Source organism: Arvicola amphibius, chromosome 5 (genome assembly GCF_903992535.2).
Source record: "Arvicola amphibius chromosome 5, mArvAmp1.2, whole genome shotgun sequence".
Lineage (NCBI taxonomy): Eukaryota > Metazoa > Chordata > Mammalia > Rodentia > Cricetidae > Arvicola > Arvicola amphibius.
In genome coordinates this window covers 87,195,030-87,215,850 of record NC_052051.1, presented here as the reverse complement: position 1 = coordinate 87,215,850, position 20,821 = coordinate 87,195,030, and the positions used below count along the sequence as shown (strand labels likewise).

Genomic DNA, 20,821 nt, shown 5'->3' with positions numbered 1-20,821 from the left:
GGACCCTTGAATACTGGTCTTTTTGTTTTAATTTTTGTTTCATTCTGATAGGCAACTAGACAACTAAATAAAGGGGTCAAGGGTTTGTTCAGTTAGCAGTCTATCTCAAATAAATGTTTCTATTTACCAAGGCCTGGTGTAACGGCTATCATCAGCTGTCAGAAGAACACAGAAAGACATTCTCTCGGTCTTAAGTAAACTTTTGTAGACGAGAGGTTGACAAACTTTTTTTTGTTTTTGGCTTTATAGACCACATGGCTTCTGTAGTAACCACTCATTTCTTTCCAACTGCCCAATGCTATTATCATAGTCCAGACACAACCACGGAACTATGATCCAATGAAAGCTTATTTAAAAGCTGGGCAGTGGTGGTGCACACCTTTAATCCCAGCACTTGGGAGGCAGGGACAGGCAGGTCTCTAAGTTGGAGGCCAGTCTGGTCTACGGAGTGAGTTCCAGGACAGCCAGTTCTACATAGAGAAACTCTGTCTCAAAAACCCAACAAAAACAAATCAAAAGCTCATTTAAAAGAACAGACTTTTGGGCATTGATTTGTTAACCCTTAACCTACTGTAGTCCTGATTACTGACTGTGTGAGCCTTGGCAGATAATTATAGCCATTAGCATTGATTACACAGTCCTGTGAGCCTTTATATGTTATTTTCCCCCAAGAATTTCCAAAAACATTAACCTTTTTTCTTTATAATGTACTAGTTTTTATTGAACTTTTAACTCTGTACTAGACATTTTAATCTCGTCTTAAATGCACCATGATTTAACTTTCAGCACAATCATAGTTATAAGAGTTTTCTATGGCTTTTTTTTTTTTTTTGCTTGTTTTTTTATGATTCTAGGGATCAAACCTATGGCCTCTTGGCTCTTCAGCAAGCTCTCTGCCTCAGTCACATCCCTGGCCCTAAACTGTTTTTTGGAGACAGTATCTTGTTTAGAGACAGTTATTACATGTAGCTCAGGCTGACCTTGAGCTTTTGGTTCTCCTGCTTTTGCCTCCCAAGTACAGGAACTGAGTGTGTGCGCCACACTGCCCAGCTTCTAAAATGTGTTTAGCCACTTCCTGAAGAGGGTGTGGCTGAGGTGAACAGCCCTTTCCTAAAGAGTGTTAGTTCAGTGCCCACACCTCAGGAGTATAAAGTACTTTCACCAGTCAAAGGAAGATTTATATCCTTTTTGAAGAGGCCGATGATATTTTTGTACAAAAATATAACTAAACAGTTACAGAAAGTTTGTGTAATTGCGATATGGTATTTGATTAGTATATGATACATTAATCCTTTAAAAGAAAAGTCTGCCCCATACTGAAGACAAATCCCAAACTAGATTTATTAGTTCCTATGTACTGCATGTTGCATTATCAAGAGTGAGACCATTTATGTTCAAGCCTTGCTATCAGGCTTGATAATGATTTCATACCCAGTGTGCTTCCATTAGGAGGATGTACCCCAGCCTGTCCATGCCCATGGTTCCATGTTTTGATAAAGTTTAGTTTATCATTGTGCCTAGATAGTTTCTTCTCTCTCTCCCTCTCCCTAGCTCTCTCTTTCTTTTTATCCTTCTTTCTTTTTCACTTGCAGAGACTTATCTTTTATTTTAGTTTTAGTTTTTGAGACAGGATTTCTCTGTGTAACAGCTCTGGCTGTCCTAGAACTACCATATCAAGGACCTAGAACCTCAGTCCAATGGAAAAATAGCAAAGCCTTCCTTAGGGAACTGAGTGCAGTGTTTATAGTGTGTGCAGACAGTGTTCACCATAACTGTCTCCCTTCAGATATTTACAGCCTGGATATGGCAGTCATTGTTCTAATTTTAACTAAATTTATTTCTCTCCATTTTCTAAATCTTAAGATATTTTTTGTTTATTGGTTTTGTTTTGGATTTTTGAAATAGGATTATAGTTGTATACCACCATTCCTGGCTAAACCTTAAGATTTAGAAATATTGCCAGGTGATGCTGGCTCACACCTTTAATCCCAGCACTCTGTGAGTTCGAAGCCAACCTGCTCTACAAGAACTAGTTCCAGGACAAGCCCCAAAGCTACAGAGAAACTCTGTCTTGAAAAAACAACAACAAAACAAACAAAAAATTACTTAAAAAAAATCACTATTTGGTTATGTTAGAAAATGTTTTAACAACAGGGTCTTTTTTTCCAGCAAACATTTTTCATTCTTAGGTTAATAACATGACAGTGAGGTAGGATTTTTGTTTAGAAATTATTATAGTTAGAATCTTACATAACTGCTTTAATATTTGCAGTTTGCAGTTCACAGTGTTATTTATGTTGTAGCTAAAGAAGCATCTGTGTTACTCATTTTCAGACTGTGCCAGCCTGATGAAAAAGTGTGTGCAGTGCCGGGCAGTAGTTGAACGAAGGGTGCCTTTCATCATGTGTTGTGGTGGGAAGAGTTCGGAAGACCCCACTGATGATGTCTGTGAGTATCTTCTCTTCCATCTCTACACATAATTATACTGTGCTACTGCCTTGTTAAATAAGAGCTGGATTGACAGAAGAGCAAGTACAGCTTTTTGATGCTTTTGTTTGTTATAAGATATGTAAAATTACATTTTATTTGGTTTGTGGTATGCTTATATAGACTTTCAAAAGGTGTGTGCATGTGTAATGTGTGCAGGTGGGAACATGAAAGCCTTCACATGCGTGTGGAAATCAGAGAATAACTCTGTGGAGTTGGTTCTCTCCTTTAATCTTTCCATGGGTGCTGAGGCTCACACTCAAGTTACTAGGCTTATAGGGCAGCCCAACACCAAACTTTGGAGGCTTTGAAATATGAAGAACATTTATGTTCTTAAAGAATACTTGCTTTCTGTTTTAAAGCTGAAATATAGTGGCTGTGTTTGTGTGCCCTTTTTTGGAGTCAGATTAATTAAGCATATATTCTACCAATCGGGGCACCAAATTCCAAGTTATTTTTTTTCAGTTTACAAATGTATTCATTTGGTTCCTGTACGTAGCAGGCTTACAAGATCAAGTGGGATGTATTGTATGGAATAGTAAGTAGAAAGGTGAAAGGTAACTTTCCATTTATCCCTTTTATATCATGGTGCTGATAAATTCAAGTCATTGCTCATGCTTAGCAGGCACTCACCTGCTAGACTTCATTCCAAATGCTTTATAATACAACTGTTAAAAGTTTTTTTTTTTTTTCTTTAGGTCAGTGTTCTATTGCTATGAAGGGATACCATGACCACGACAACTTTTTTTTTTTTTTCCCTCAAGATAGGATTTTTCTTTGTAGATCTGGCTGTCCTGGAACTCAATTCTGTAGACCAGGCTGGCCTCAATCTCACACAGTCCTCCTTCCTCTGTCTCTCCAATGCTGGGATTAAAGACATGTGCCACCACACCCGGCAACCATTATAACTCTTAAAAGGAAAGCATTTAATTGGGGTTGACTTACAGTTTGAGAGGACAGTTTATTATCATGGTGGGGAGCATGGTGGCATGCAGGCAGACATGATACTGGAGAAATGGTTCAGAATTCTATATCCAGATTCACAGGCAGCAGGAAGAGAGAGAGAGCGACATTGGGATTGGCTTGGGCTTTTGAAACCTCAGAGCCCACCCCCACAGTGACACACTTTCTCCAACAAGGCTATACCTCCTAATCCCTCTCAAGTAGTGTCACTCCCTGATGACCAAGCATTCAAACATAGGCGCCTCTGCGGACCTGATTTCACTCACAGTCCTTGCAGTTTATGTAAAGGTGATGGAGAATGGTTTCTTTGACTCTTGGTTTATAAACATGTTTTGTAAACAGATGAGCATGAACATTGCTGCACACACCTCTGACCAAAGTTCTTACCTTTTTCACATATAGAGAATACAATTCCCAGGTATAGGTAGTACCTGAAATAAAAGGCCAAGAATGTACAGAGAAGGGCATGTAAAATCAAAGACCTTTTATCACAGCCTTCTGAATTTTATTGTTAACAATAGAATCTTGGCATAAAGAAAGGAGGGTTGGTCAGGCTTGGGTGTATCATGCCTGTAATTCTATTACTCAAGTACCTGCGGATTACCATGAATTTGAGACCAGGCTGAGCAGCAACAAAATTTAAGACTGCCTCAAAATAAACAAACAAATAAACAAAAATTAAGCTGGGTGTGTGGTGGCACATGCTTTTTAAAATTATTAGTTTATTTTTATTTACTTAGTCTCTCATACATTGTATTTCAACTGCATTTTTTCCTCCTTCCACTCCAAATCCCCTCCCCTTCTCTCCCAGATCTCTTCTGTTTCCCTTCAGAAAAGAACAGTTCTCCTTGAGATAACAACTGAGCACAGCATAGCAAGTTACAGCAAGACTAGGCACACACCCTCATATCAAGGCTGGACAAGACAACCTAGCAGGAGGAAAAGGGTCCCAAGAGCAGGCAAAAGATTCACATCACCCGCCACTTCCACTGTTAGGAGTTCAACAAAAATCAAGCTAAGCATTCACACCATGTATGCTAAGGACCTAGTCCAGACCCATTCAGGCCCCGTAATTCTTGCTTCAACCTTTGAGCCCTGCTTAATTGATTCTGTGGGTCATGTTCTTGTGGTGTCCTCTGTTGTCTGGATCCTACAATTCTTCCTTCACCTCTTTGGTGGAGTCCCCTGAGCTCCTCCTCCTAATATTTGGCTGTAGGTCTCTGGATCTGCTATGACGCATGTTTTTAATCCTGGTGCCTGGGAGTCAGAGGCAAGCAGATCCCCGAATTTAAAGCCTGTATACTCTATATAGTGAATTCCAGGACAGGCCAGAACTACATAGTAAGACCTTATTCAAATAATCATTATCATTTTCATCATCATTGTCATCATCATCATTATCAAGTATGGTGGATGCTGCCTGATATCTAAATACTTGGGAGGTAGAGGTAGGAGGATTAGGAGCTCATGGCCAGCCTTGACTATATAGTGAGTTCAAGGCTAGTTTGAGCAACCTGTCTAGTGAGCCCTGTCTAGAAGAAAGAGCAAAAGGAAGGAAAGAAGATCTTTTTTAAAAAAAAATCATCTAAGAGATTAGTTAATAATTCAGTAGTAGCTACTTTGCTATGGTTCCTGTGGCCCATGAGCAGAGAAAAGGAGTGTGCATGTTTATAAGTTTGCCAGAGGAATCAAAAATGCAGAAATTCTCGTCACTGCAAACCTCTTTCTCCCCACCTCGCCCTTTTTTTTTTTTTTTTTGACCAGGTCTTGCTATGTACTCCAGACTGACATGATGGCAGTATTCCTGCCTTGAGTCTCTTGAATGTTGCTACTATCTCAGACTTTCTCCATTTCTTTTTTTTTAATTATGTATACGTAGTAAGGGGGCTGCTTGTTTGGTTCCTGGATGCTCTGCTAGCTTAGACCTGAAATAATCACACAGAAACTGTATTATTTAAAACACTGCTTGGCCCCTTAGCTCTAGCTTCTTATTGGCTAACTCTTATTACATCTTAATTTAATCCATTTCTATTAATCTGTGTATCTCCACGTAGCAGTGGCTTACTGGCAAAGTTTCAGCATGTCTGACTTTGGCGGCTCCATTGTATCTCTCTGACTCTGCCTTCCTTTTTCCCAGCATTCAGCTTAGTTTTCTTTGCCCAGCTAAGTTCTGCCCTGCTGTAGGTCCAAAGCAGTTTCTATATTCATTAATGGTAATCACAGCACACAGAGGGACTCCCATGTCACTACCCCTTTTCTGTTTAAATAAAAATGAAGGTTTTAACTTTAACATAGTAAAATTACATATAACGAAACAGATATCAAACAAGAATTATAGCTACAATATTTATATCTGCTTTATCTTTTATCATAACTAAAGATAACTATAAGTATAAATTCTTCAACTCCCATCAAAGACACCAGAAGGATATGATATTACCTAAGTAAACAGGAAGTACATTGTAAGCAACTTCTAAAACTCTAGAATTGACAGAGACATTTCTCTGCCTGGACAGTCACCCAAAGTTCCTCTGTATCATTGGGGCATCCATCTTCAGCATACAGGCCCATAGTTTCCAGCAGACTTTTCCACAAAGCAGGAAATTTCAAAGACAGTTTCACCTATACTGGCAGCTTGTCCATCACATTTTTCTCTGTCCTGCAGAATGTCTAGCAGACTTTTTCATGAAGCAGGATCCCTGAAGACCGTCTCAGCTTTAGGCAAATTTAGCAGTCATTTCTCTGTGGGTTCTGCCTGTCCAGTTACTCAGTCCAGGCAAGAGTAGTTTCTTGCCCAAATGGCTAACCAACTCCATAAGGAGCCTCTTCAATGCCCATCTTTCTCTTGAAGTAGATTGGAGTTACCAGGAGCAGATGTGTCATGAAAAGTTTAAGTTCTTAAACATTTTAAATGCCATATTCTGAAGATCTCTGAAAGATTTGAAGAATAACTTTCTAACTGAAATACATAGCTGTTCATCTAGAAAATCTAACTAACATGACTACAAGCTTGATTATTTATTATCCTATATTTCTTAATTATACATATTTTTAAATGACCTGTACAATTACAATACCTTAATCAAGATTAGAAATATACATGAAACAAAATTGACCTGAAATTGTATCAATAAACCAAGATCCATACCAATACAAATTTTATATATATAAATATATAATATATAAAATAAAATATATAATATAAAAATATTATATATATATAATATCCCCCTTTAAATGTAAACAAACATTTATAGACAATATTTGGGAATATGGGCATAGATTTCTCCATACTTATTTCTGCTGATTGGGGGTGCTGTTAATTGGATGTTTCATGATTTATCTTGTATGCTAGGCTCATCTCCGTCAGCAGCTGGGCAAAGTAATTTTGGGGGATATTCATGGCAATCTTTCAGGGAGCCGTAGTCTATCAAACCATATTAGCCTGGAATGAATCCATAGGTTCTCATCCTCTGTGGAAACAAAAAAAAAAGGAACCTCTTTTCCAAAGCAACCTATTCTTAGAACTAAATTCTGAAGTTTAGATATCTTTATAATATACATACTGGTTTATCTTAGCAGTCCATACAATGAAATGTCTCTCTGTACTTAGCTCATTCACAGTAAAAAAAAAAAAAAAAAAAAAAAAAAAAAAAAAAATTAAAGAAATCACAATAATATACATAATCCAGACTCTCTGAATTTTCCATATTTACGTGGCTTGTTTTCTTTATTTCTTTTGATCTATGACTACTTTTTAAAGACTTTGTTTTATTTTTTAAGAAACCATTTACTTTTTTATATGTAACTCTCTGTATTCTTTTTCTTCTCTCTCACAAGCCTATATACATTTATCCAACACTATGACTCATCTGGATTTGCCTTTATTGCATACCTGCATATTGCAACTCCTTTCTGTCCAGGAACACTTTTTAAAATGCTAAGCACTTCTTAAAACTTAAGCTGCGTCATTACTATGGTATATACAGTATTGTTTTCCCAGTTTAAAACTTAAGTTGTGCCTTTTCTATGATTCATATGGTACTTCCTTCTTGCTCCACACAGTCCAGCATGGTGAAGCTTTTTGCTGCCTCTGAGAGTCATGCCCACAACCCCATTTCTAGGCACACAGCCAGTCCAAGTTCCACCAAGCAAGCCACAGCACACTTCTCACAAACCCCATTCAAATGCTTGGTTTTCTGAAAGAGCCAGAGTTCGTGCTAGCAGCATAGCTCACAGTGGTGTTTTGACACTGCGTGGCTGCTACCACTGAATCAGTAAGACCTCTCTTAAAGGAGCTGCGGCAAGCCGCCAGCTGAAAAAAATGTGGCTAAACTTTGTATTTTTTGTGTCTACAGTTCCTTTTCAAGTCCTCTCAAGTTTTACATGGATTTAGTACAGCATGTTGACACACCAATTTGTAGTAAGGAGGCCTCTTGTTTGGTCCTGGACTCCCAGTTAGCTTAGACCCCGAAATAATTACACAGAAACCATATTGATTAAAACACTGCTTGGCCTCTTAGCTCTAATTTCTCACTGGCTAACTCTTATATTTAATTTAACCCATTTCTATTAATCTGTGTATTGTCACGTGGCAGTGGCTTACTGGCAAAGTTTCAGCATGTCTGACTCTTGCGGCTCCATTGCATCTCTCTGACTCCGCCTTCCTTTTTCCCAGCATTCAGCTTAGTTTTCCTTGCCTAGCTAAGTTCTGCCCTGCTATAGGTTCAAAGCAGTTTCTTTATTCATTAATGGTAATCACAGTACACAGAGGGGACTCCCACATCATGTATAAGTATGTGTATGTGCAGGTACCCAAGCACAAAGGCCCAAGGCATTGATTTCCCTGGAGCTAAATTTACAGGTGGTTGTGAGTCATCTGATATGGGTGCTGAGAACTAAACTGTAGTTCTCTGCAATGTCGTTCTGATATCTTGGCCACTGAGTACTCTCTTTAGCCCCTATTTCTTCTAGGGTTTCTATTGCTGTGAGGAGACACCGTGACCATGGCAACTCATATAAAGGCAAACATTTCACTGTGGAAGCTTGCTTACATTTCAGAGGTTTAATCCATTGTCTTTATGGTGGGTCATGGCAACATTCAGGTAGACACGATACTGGTTACATTCTTGATCAGAAGGCAACAGGAAGTTAACTGAGACATTGGGCAGTAGCTTGAGCATAGGAAACTTCAAAAGCCTGCCCTCACAGTGACTCACTTCCTCCAACAAAGCCACATGTCCTAATAGTGCCACTCCCTATGAGATTATAGGGGCCAATTACATTCACACTACCACACCTACCCCAGCCTATTTCCGCTTAAGATTATATATGAGTGTTATCTGAATTTCACTACTGTTTCTTTTGTCTCTCCATATGTAATGTTAGCTCCCTCCACCCCTTCTCTTGTAGAATTTACAGAACTCAGGGCCTTGCACATGGTGTGCAAGCATTCTACCACCAGCTGTCTTTATTTTTTTTTCTTCTTCTTCTCATGGTTTATTTTTTTTATATTTAAAAATTTCCATCTCCTTCCCTCCTCCTCCCGCCTCCCTCCCCTCCTCCTCCCCTTTCCCTCCCCTCCCCTCCACCCATACCTCCCCTCCCTCCCTCTCAAGGCCAAGGAGCCATCAGGGTTCCCCACTCTATGCTAAGACCAAGGTCCTCCCAACTCCCCCCAGGTCCAGGAAGGTGATCGACCAAGCTGAGAAAGCTCCCACAGAGCCCGTCCATGAAGAACAATCAGAGCCCAGAGCCATTGTCCTTTGCTTCTCAGTCAGCCCCCGCTGTTGGCCACATTCAGAGAGACGGGTTTGGTCGCATGATCCATCAGTCCCATTCCAACTGGAGTTGGTGATCTCCCATTATTTCTGTCCCACCGTCTCCATGAGTGAACGCACCCCTCTCGTTCCTGACTTTCTCCCTCATGTTCTCGTTCCTTCTGCTCCTCATCAGGACCTTGGGAGCTCAGTCCAGTGCTCCAATGTGGGGCTCAGTCACCTTCCCCATCTGTCGCCAGCTGGAGGTTCCCTCACGGTCCTGACTTTCTTTCTCATGTTCTCTCTCCTTCTGCTCCTCATCAGGACCTTGGGAGCTCAGTCCGGTGCTCCAATGTGGGGCTCTGTCATTTTCTTCATCTATCGTCAGGTGGAGGTTCTATGGTGATATGCAAGAAATTCATCAGTATGGCTATAGGAACTGGCCTTTTCAGGCTCCCTCTCCTCAGCTGCCCAAGGAACTAACTGGGGGCGTCTCCCTGGAAACCTGGGAACCCCTCTAGGGTCAAGTCTCTTGACAACCCTCAGGTAGCTCCTTAAATTAAGATATATGCTTCCCTGCTCCCATATCCACCCTTCCTATATCCCAAGCACCCCATTCCTCCGAGCTCCCCCCGTTCTCCCTTCACACTTTTCTCTCCCCATCTTCCCTTGGCCCAGTCTCGCCCAACCCTCAAGTTCCCAATTTTGCCTGGCGATCGTGTCTACTTCCAATATCCAGGAGGATTACTATATCTTTTTTTGGGAGTTCACCTTCTTATTATCTTCTCAAGGATCCCAAATTTATAGGCTCGATGTCCTTTAATTATGGCTAGAAACCGAATATGAGTGAGTACATCCCATGTTCCTCTTTATGGGTCTGGGTTACCTCACTCAGAATAGTGTTTTCTATTTCCATCCATTTGCCTGCAAAATTCAAGATGTCATTGTTTTTTACCGCTGAGTAGTATTCTAGCATGTATATATTCCACAGTTTCTTCATCCATTCTTCCACTGAAGGGCATCTAGGTTGTTTCCAGGATCTGGCTATTACAAATAATGCTGCTATGAACATAGATGAGCATATACTTTTGTTGTATGATTGGGCATCTCTTGGGTAGATTCCCAATAGTGGAATTGCTGGGTCCTGGGGTAGGTTGATCCCAAATTTCCTGAGAAACCGCCACACTGCTTTCCAAAGTGGTTGCACAAGTTTGCATTCCCACCAGCAATGGATGAGTGTACCCCTTACCCCACAACCTCTCCAGCAAAGGTTATTATTGGTGTTTTGGATTTTAGCCAATCTGACAGGTGTAAGATGATGTCTCAAAGTTGTTTTGATTTGCATTTCCCTGATAGCTAGGGAGGTTGAGCATGACCTTAAGTGTCTTTTGGCCATTTGAACTTCTTCTGTTGAGAATTCTCTGTTGAGTTCAGTGCCCCATTTTTTAATTGGGTTAATTGGCATTTTACCGTCTAGTCTCTTGAGTTCCTTATATATTTTAGAGATCAGACCTTTGTCAGTTGCAGGGTTGGTGAAGATCTTTTCCCAGTCAGTAGGCTGCCTTTGTGTCTTAGTGACAATGTCCTTTGCTTTACAGAAGCTGCTCAACTTCAGGAGGTCCCATTTATTCAATGTTGCCCTTAATGTCTGTGCAGCTGGGGTTATGCGCATGAAACGGTTCCCTGTGCCCATTTGTTGTAGAGTACTTCCCACTTTCTCCTCTATCAAGCTCAATGTGTTCAAATTAATATTGAGGTCTTTAATCCATTTGGACTTGAGTTTTGTGCATGGTGATAGGTATGGATCTACTTTCATTCTTCTACAGGTTGACATCCAGTTATGCCAGCACCATTTGTTGAAGATGCCCTCTTTCTTCCATTGTGTACTTTTGGCTCCTTTATCAAAAATCAGGTGTTCATAGGTTTGTGGTTTAAGATCTGGATCTTCTATACGATTCCATTGGTCAACTTCTCTGTTTTTATGCCAATACCAAGCCGTTTTCAATACTGTAGCTTTGTAATAGAGTTTGAAGTCAGGGATGGTAATGCCTCCAGAAGAACCTTTATTGTATAAGATTTTTTTGGCTATCCTGGGTTTCTTGTTTTTCCATATAAAGTTGATTATTGTCCTCTCGATCTCTGTGAAGAATTTTAATGGTACCTTGATTGGGATTGCATTGAATCTATAAATTGCTTTTGGTAGAATTGCCATTTTTACTATGTTGATCCTCCCAATCCACGAGCAGGGGAGATCCTTCCATTTTCTGGTATCCTCTTCAATTTCTTTCTTCAAAGACTTAAAGTTCTTGTCAAATAAATCCTTCACTTCCTTGGTTAGAGATACTCCCAGATATCTTATGCTATTTGTGGCTATTGTGAAAGGTGATACTTCTCTGATTTCCCTCTCTGCTTCCTTATCCTTTGTGTATAGGAGGGCGACTGATTTTTTGGAGTTGATCTTGTATCCTGCCACGTTACTGAAGGAGTTTATCAGCTGTAGGAGTTCTTTGGTGGAGTTTTTGGGGTCGCTTATGTATACTATCATATCATCTGCAAATAATGAAAGTTTAACTTCTTCCTTTCCAAATTGAATCCCCTTGATTCCCTTATGTTGTCTTATTGCTATTGCTAGAACTTCAAGCACTATATTGAAGAGATAAGGAGAGAGTGGACAGCCTTGTCGTGTTCCTGAATTTAGTGGGATAGCCTTGAGTTTCTCTCCGTTTAATTTGATGTTAGCTGTCGGCTTGCTGTAAATAGCTTTTCTTATATTTAGGAATGACCCTTGTATCCCTAATCTCTCCAAAACTTTTATCATAAAAGGGTGCTGAATTTTGTCAAATGCTTTTTCAGCATCTAATGAGATGACCATATGGTTTTTTTCCTTCAGTTTATTTATATGATGGATTACATTGATAGATTTTCGTATGTTGAACCAGCCCTGCATCTCTGGGATGAAGCCTACTTGATCGTAGTGGATAATTTTTCTAATGTGTTCTTGGATTCGGTTTGCCAGTATTTTATTGAGAATTTTTGCGTCAATGTTCATGAGTGAGATTGGCCTGTAATTCTCTTTCTTGGTTGAGTCTTTGTGTGGTTTAGGTATCAGGGTAACTGTAGCTTCATAGAAGGAATTTGGCAGTGACTCTTGTGTTTCTATATTATGAAATACCTTCAGGAGTATAGGTATTAGGTCTTCTTGGAAGTTCTGGTAGAATTCCGCATTGAAACCATCTGGTCCTGGGCTCTTTTTGGTAGGGAGGTTTCTGATAACAGTTTCTAATTCTTCGCGACTAACAGGACGATTTAGAGCATTTACCTGGTCCTGGTTTAACTTTGGTATATGGTATTTATCTAAAAAACTGTCCATTTCGTTTACATTTTACAATTTTGTGGCATACAGGCTTTTGTAGTAAGATCTAATGATTCTCTGAATTTCCTCTGTGTCTGTGGTTATGTCCCCCTTTTCATTTCTGATCTTATTAATTTGCGTGTTCTCCCTCTGCCGTTTGATTAGTTTGGCTAAGGGTTTGTCAATCTTGTTGATTTTCTCCAAGAACCAGCTTCTTGTTTCATTGATTCTTTGGATTGTTTTCTGTGTTTCTATTTTGTTGATTTCTGCCCTCAGTTTGATTATTTCCAGTCTTCTACTTCTCCTAGGTGAGTCTGCTTCTTTTTTTTCCAGAGCTTTCAGGTGTGCTGTTAAGTCACCAATGAGCGCTCTCTCCGTTTTCTTTAAGTGGGCACTTAGTGCTATGAACTTTCCTCTTAGCACTGCTTTCATTGTGTCCCATAGGTTTGAGTATGTTGTGTCTTTGTTTTCATTAAATTCAAGAAAGACTTTAATTTCTTTCTTTATTTCTTCCTTGACCCAGGTGTGGGTCAGTAGTTGACTGTTCCGTTTCCATGAGTTTGTGGGCTTTCTGGGGGTAGCATTGTTGTTGAATTCTAATTTTAATCCATGGTGATCCGATAAGACACAGGTGGTTACTAATATTTTTTTGTAATTGTGGAAGTTTGCTTTGTTACCAAGTATATGGTCAATTTTCGAAAAGGTTCCATGAGCCGCAGAGAAGAAGGTATATTCTTTCCTATTTGGGTGGAATGTTCTATAGATGTCTGTTAAGTCCATTTGGTTCATTACCTCCATTAAGTCTTTCAATTCTCTGTTAGGTTTCTGTCTGATTGACCTGTCCATTGGTGAGAGAGGAGTGTTGAAGTCTCCAACTATTAGTGTGTGTGGTTTGATGGCTGCCTTGAGTTCTAGAAGTGTTTCTTTTACATAAGTGGGAGCTTTTATATTAGGGGCATAGATATTCAGGATTGAGACTTCATTCTGATGGATTTTTCCTGTTATGAGTATAAAGTGTCCCTTTCCATCTCTTCTGATTGATTTTAGTTTGAAGTCAACTTTGTTGGAAATTAGTATGGCCACACCCGCTTGTTTCTTAGGGCCATTTGCTTGATAAACCTTTTCCCAACCCTTTACTCTGAGTAGGTGTCTGTCTTTGTGGTTGAGGTGTGTTTCTTGTAAACAGCAAAATGTTGGATCCTGTTTTCGTATCCAGTCTCTTAGCCTGTGCCTTTTTATAGGTGAATTGAGTCCATTGATATTAAGTGATATTAATGACCAGTGGTTGTTAACTTCAGTCATTTTTAGTAGTAGAGTTTGTGTGTTTCCCTTCTTCTAGTTGTGCTGGTGAAGGGTCGCTAGATGCCTGAGTTATTGTGGGCGTTGTTGGACTCCTTGGTTTGTGATTTTCCTTCTATTACTTTCTGCAAGGCTGGATTTGTGGCTGCGTATTGTTTAAATCTGTTTTTGTCCTGGAATATCTTGTTTTCTCCATCAATGGTGAATGCAAGCTTTGCTGGGTATAGTAGTCTAGGCTTGCATCCATGTTCCCTTAGTGTCTGTAGCACATCTATCCAAGCTCTTCTTGCTTTCATGGTTTCCATTGAGAAATCAGGTGTAATTCTGATAGGTTTCCCTTTATATGTTATTTGACCTTTTTCCTTTGCAGCTCTTAATATCTGTTCTTTATTCTGTATGTTTTGTGTTTTGATTATTATATGGCGTGGGGATGCTTTCTTTTGATCCAGTCTATTTGGTGTTCTGTAGGCTTCTTGTACCTTCATAGGAACATCCTTCTTTAGGTTGGGGAAGTTTTCTTCTATAATTTTGTTGAATATGTTTTCTGGGCCTTTGAGTTGTAATTCTTCTCCTTCTTCTACCCCAATTATTCTTAGGTTTGGTCTTTTCATGGTGTCCCAGATTTCCTGAATGTTTTGTGTTAAGAATTTGTTAGATTTGTTTAGTTCTTTAATCTGTGAGTTTATTTCCTCTATAGTATCTTCAGAGTCCGAGATTCTTTCTTCCATCTCTTGTATTCGGTTGGAAATACTTGTCTCTGAAGTTTCTGTTCGTTTACTCAGAGTTTCCATTTCCAGTCGTCCCTCAGATTGTGTTTTCTTCAATACCTCCATTTCATTTATCAGGTCTTGTACTGTTTCCCTTACCTGTTTGATTGCTTTTTCTTGTTTTTCTTGGGTATCTTTGAGAGATTTATTTATTTCGTCTACCTTTTTGTTTGTCATCTCCATTTCTTTATGGCAGTTTTTTACCTCCTGTTTAAGGTCCTCTATTATTTTCATAAAGTACTGTTTAATGTCGGTTTCTTCTATATCTTCTGGGGTAGGGTGTTCAATTCTTGTTGTTTCGGGATGTCTGGCTTGTGGTGATGTCATGTTGCCTTTCATGTTGTTGGAGGAGCTCCTGCATTGGCGCCTGCCCATCTCTTCCTTCAAAAGGAGCCCGGAGGCATTTGGTGTCCTAGACCAATCTTTGCTGTGACTGAAACTGGTTGGATCTCCCCAGTGCCAGAGGAGGACCTATTCTTTGCGTCACAATCTGAAGAAGCCCACACTCCCTTGCAGGAATCCTCAGACCTGCCTGGAGGCCAGGGTCTGACTCCTCTGGGTGGATGGCCTTAGAACAGGAGCAGGACACCTGAGAACACTAGGGAAAGCTTGGGAGACACACAGGGAAGGGAGAAACCGACACAAGCCTGCAGAGGGAGGTGGGGGTAGGGGGTCTGTGCTCTCTCCCAGGGCAGGTTGCCCCTGGGTCCGCATTCACTCACCAGTTCAGATGGAATGTCAGGGCACAGGATCAGGGATTCCAGGCAGGCCAGGGTCGCAGCCCAGACAAAAGGGCCAAGGTGGGGGCAGGGCGGGATGGAATACCACACAGCGAACCTGGTAGCACAATCTGAAGGAGCCCGCACCCCTCCACAGGAATCCTCAGACCTGCCTGGAGGCCAGAGTCTGACCCCTTTGGGTGGATGGCCTTAGAACTGGAGCAGGACACCCCAAAGAATGATGGATCCTCTGGCAGACTGTCAGGTCCCCTTGCAGGCCAGGCAGCTCTCAGACAAAGGCCTACCTTGTCCCGGGCAGTCAAATGAAGGAGAGGACCTCCCACCGGCCTGGGTGCACTCAATTCCAGGTCCCCAGAGCCCAAACAGGCTGAGCTGTGGGATTTTGTGGCCCCAAAGAAGGGAGGATGAGGCAGGGGGAGGGGGGGAGGATTCTGGGTGCAAGCTGGGAAGGGACAGGAAGAGAGAGGCAGTATCCGGGGAGAATAACCCCTGCAGGAAGAGCAGGAATTGTGCTGGTGGCAGGGGGAGTTGTGGAGAGTCGGTGTTCCCTCTCTGGGCAGCTGCCGAAGTTCGGGCACTCACTCCTCACTCACCCCAAAGAATGATGGATCCTCCGGCAGACTGTCAGGTCCCCTTGCAGGCCAAGCAGCTCTCAGACAAAGGCCTACCTTGCCCCGGCAGTCAAATGAAGGAGGGGACCTCCCACCGGCCTGGGTGCACTCAATTCCAGGTCCCCAGAGCCCAAACAGGCTGAGCTGTGGGATTTTGTGGCCCCAAAGACGGGAGGATGAGGCAGGGGGAGGGGGGGAGGATTCTGGGTGCAAGCTGGGAAGGGACAGGGAGAGAGAGGCGGTATCTGGGGAGAATAACCCCTGCAGGAAGAGCAGGAAGTGTGCTGGTGGCAGGGGGAGTTGTGGAGAGTCGGTGGTCCCTCTCCGGGCAGCTGCCGCGGTTCGGGCACTCACTCCTCACTCACCCCAAAGAATGATGGATCCTCCTGCAGACTGTCAGGTCCCCTTGCAGGCCAAGCAGCTCTCAGACAAAGGCCTACCTTGCTCCGGGCAGTCAAATGAAGGAGGGGACCTCCCACCGGCCTGGGTGCACTCAATTCCAGGTCCCCAGAGCCCAAACAGGCTGAACTGTGGGATTTTGTGGCCCCAAAGACGGGAGGATGAGGACAGGGGGAGGGGGGGAGGATTCTGGGTGCAAGCTGGGAAGGGACAGGGAGAGAGAGGCGGTATCCTGGGGAGAATAACCCCTGCAGGAAGAGCAGGAAGTGTGCTGGTGGCAGGGGGAGTTGTGGAGAGTCGGTGGTCCCTCTCCGGGCAGCTGCCGCGGTTCGGGCACTCACTCCTCACTCACCCCAAAGAATGATGGATCCTCCTGCAGACTGTCAGGTCCCCTTGCAGGCCAAGCAGCTCTCAGACAAAGGCCTACCTTGCCCCGGGCAGTCAAATGAAGGAGGGGACCTCCCACCGGCCTGGGTGCACTCAATTCCAGGTCCCCAGAGCCCAAACAGGCTGAGCTGTGGGATTTTGTGGCCCCAAAGACGGGAGGATGAGGCAGGGGGAGGGGGGGAGGATTCTGGGTGCAAGCTGGGAAGGGACAGGGAGAGAGAGGCGGTATCCTGGGGAGAATAACCCCTGCAGGAAGAGCAGGAAGTGTGCTGGTGGCAGGGGGAGTTGTGGAGAGTCGGTGGTCCCTCTCCTGGGCAGCTGCCGCGGTTCGGGCACTCACTCCTCACTCACCCCAAAGAATGATGGATCCTCCGGCAGACTGTCAGGTCCCCTTGCAGGCCAAGCAGCTCTCAGACAAAGGCCTACCTTGCCCCGGGCAGTCAAATGAAGGAGGGGACCTCCCACCGGCCTGGGTGCACTCAATTCCAGGTCCCCAGAGCCCAAACAGGCTGAGCTGTGGGATTTTGTGGCCCCAAAGACGGGAGGATGAGACAGGGGGAGGGGGGGAGGATTCTGGGTGCAAGCTGGGAAGGGACAGGGAGAGAGAGGTGGTATCTGGGGAGAATAACCCCTGCAGGAAGAGCAGGAAGTGTGCTGGTGGCAGGGGGCGTTGTGGAGAGTAGGTGTTCCCTCTCCGGGCAGCTGCCGCGGTTCGGGCACTCACTCCTCACTCACCCCAAAGAATGATGGATCTTGCGGCAGACTGTCAGGTCCCCTTGCAGGCCAAGCAGCTCTCAGACAAAGGCCTACCTTGCCCCGGGCAGTCAAATGAAGGAGGGGACCTCCCACCGGCCTGGGTGCACTCAATTCCAGGTCCCCAGGGCCCAAACAGGCTGAGCTGTGGGATTTTGTGGCCCCAAAGACGGGAGGATGAGGCAGGGGGAGGGGGGGAGGATTCTTGGTGCAAGCTGGGAAGGGACAGGGAGAGAGAGGTGGTATCTGGGGAGAATAACCCCTGCAGGAAGAGCAGGAAGTGTGCTGGTGGCAGGGGGAGTTGGGCAGAGTCGGTGGTCCCTCTCTGGGCAGCTGCCGCGGTTCGGGCACTCACTCCTCACTCACCCCAAAGAATGATGGATCCTCCGGCAGACTGTCAGGTCCCTTTGCAGGCCAAGCAGCTCTCAGACAAAGGCCTACCTTGCCCCGGGCAGTCAAATGAAGGAGGGGACCTCCCACCGGCCTGGGTGCACTCAATTCCAGGTCCCCAGGGCCCAAACAGGCTGAGCTGTGGGATTTTGTGGCCCCAAAGACGGGAGGATGAGACAGGGGGAGGGGGGGAGGATTCTGGGTGCAAGCTGGGAAGGGACAGGGAAGAGAGGTGGTATCTGGGGAGAATAACCCCTGCAGGAAGAGCAGGAATTGTGCTGGTGGCAGGGGGAGTTGTGGAGAGTCGGTGTTCCCTCTCCGGGCAGCTGCCGCGGTTCGGGCACTCACTCCTCACTCACCCCAAAGAATGATGGATCCTCCGGCAGACTGTCAGGTCCCTTTGCAGGCCAAGCAGCTCTCAGACAAAGGCCTACCTTGCCCCGGGCAGTCAAATGAAGGAGGGGACCTCCCACCGGCCTGGGTGCACTCAATTCCAGGTCCCCAGGGCCCAAACAGGCTGAGCTGTGGGATTTTGTGGCCCCAAAGACGGGAGGATGAGGCAGGGGGAGGGGGGGAGGATTCTTGGTGCAAGCTGGGAAGGGACAGGGAGAGAGAGGTGGTATCTGGGGAGAATAACCCCTGCAGGAAGAGCAGGAAGTGTGCTCACCAGCTGTCTTTAGCTCCGTCGGTTTGAAGGGTTTTGTTCTGTTGGGTTTTTTTTGGAGGGTGTGTGTGTGTGTGTGTGTGTGTGTGTGTGTGTGTGTGTGTGTGTGTGTGTGTGTTTTGTTTTAGTTTTCAAGACAGGGTTTCTCTGTGTAGCCCTGAAACTCACTCTGTAGACCAGGCTGGCCTTGTACTCAGAGACCTGCCTGCCTCTGCCTCCCAAGTGCTGGGATTAATAAAAATGTCACTGCCCAATTCAGTTTTTTTTAGTAACTAAAATATAGAAATATGTCATTATGTCAAACAGTTATAACTAAGAAGGTTTTTCTTAAATTCTAGCAAGTGGGACTATTCCAGTGCTGCAGAAGGACAAAGACAACACCAATGTCAATGCAGATGTACAGAAGCTGCAGCAGCAGCTGCAGGACATCAAGGAGCAGGTAATGATTGTATCCTGCCACCCAGTGCTTCTTACTATGCCACTTAACTCATGTCTACTAGGCTACTGGCCTTTTCTGTAATAGTCATGGTTTGTGATAGCAGGTCAGTGTCACAAAACAACGAGGTCTAGTCAGACATTTTCCAGAACAGGAAACACACACAGATGCCAATAAACATGCTGGAAAAAGCCTGAAAATCACAATGAACTGCCTTTCAAGCTAGTTTGAGGAGTATGGAGAGATTGTTGTGTGTCATGTAGAAGGCAGATGCACCAGCAGATTCCTATGCTGCTGGGCAGAGATGCTCCTAACCCCACAGAGGAGAGCACAGTCATCTAATGAACCTAGCAGGCTGTTGTTTAAGTCCCAGATCTGGTGGAAATCAAAGTGTTAAAACCTGGGTAGTGTGATTTTTCTCTGCTGGGAAGAAGCAAAGGGATAAGTTTCTGGAGTCTGTTGCAGGGTTACAGGTTGTGAATTTCTTTGGCTTGTGTACATTTCTATATGTTTATTTAAGTGCAAAATTCAGATTGGTGTTCATCATTGAGAGTTGGATAGAGGGGAGTGGGAAGGGTGTTGGAAGGGACTTGAGAAGTGAAGAGTAGCATTTCATACATCAGACTGGGTGTTGCCACATTGTTATCTCCATTTCATACAATATCAACAAAGTACTCTTTTATCTTCTTGATATTTATCAAAGCAAGAAGATAAGAACAGGTGTATACTAGGTAACACCACAAGTTTGAGCCAGGTGTACTGGCACACTCCTAACCCTTAAACTCAGGAGGTCGAGTTGAAGACCAGAGAAACCTTGTCGCACAGACAACACAGCAGAAAGAATACTCAATCATATGCTTTGCTGTTTGACACAGGGATTTAATTGCTTCAAAGACTCGAACAGCAGGAGTGTGGTGTGAGGTTGGCAATCACACCCCTATTGCCAGCCAATAGCAGTGTTTGATAGCAAGTTTACTTTCTGAATTTACCAGATTTATTCAATAGAGTAATTGATTCTCAATCTTCTTAATGCTGCAATCCTTTTATTACAGTTTCTCATGTTATGGTGACCGCCCAACCATAAAATTACTTCGTTGCTACTTCATGACTATAATTTTACTACTGTTATGAATTGTAATGTAAATATCCGTTATGCAGGATAACTGATGTGTAACCTCTGTGAAAAGGTTGTTCCACCCCCAAAGGTGCTGCAACCACAGGTTGAGAATCACTGCAATAGAGGGTGGCCCATCATCACATGATAACTAGTTTAAAACAGAATGTGTGTATTTACTAGGTCTTTGTGTACATGTCTGAAGAGAGAAAGACCTTTTCATTGAGCTGGTTTTTCCTATAGAATCAGCATTTAGCAATAATTGTTATATAGTGACTAAGTAAAGATAAATAAGAATTTAAAGTTTCTTTTTCCTCTCATTTGTCTTTTTCCCATTTCCTTTTACATATGTTTGTTTGTATAATGTCTGTCCATGTTTGTATGTATGTGGGTACACATATGTGTTCAAGTTCATGAGCATGTATATATACATTTATATGGAGGGCCCAGGTTGACAAATGTTTTCCCTGATATCTCTGCCTTCCATGTTAAGTCAGGTGTTTTCCTGAATGTGGACCTACCTCACTGGTTTGGCCAGGGTGGCTAGCCAGTGTGCTCCAAGGAGTCCCTGACTCCGCCTCCTGTATGCTGGGATTACATGTGAGCCCATGTCCTTACCTGGATTTGACATGGGTTCTGGGGATCTGAACTCTGGTCCTCACTTGCCTAGCAAGTGCCTTCCTTACTTGTTGAACCAGCT

The 20,821-nt window shown here is 43.4% G+C and overlaps 1 protein-coding gene across 1 annotated transcript in view; it reads left to right on the top strand.

The window, feature by feature from the left end:
• Mib1 (MIB E3 ubiquitin protein ligase 1) overlaps positions 1-20,821 on the top strand; it is a 121,037-nt gene that overhangs the window by 93,935 nt on the left and 6,281 nt on the right. Inside the window, 2 exon segments of the mRNA XM_038329809.2 lie at positions 2,335-2,448; positions 18,910-19,010. Of these exon segments, the coding sequence (XP_038185737.1) occupies positions 2,335-2,448; positions 18,910-19,010 (215 nt within the window).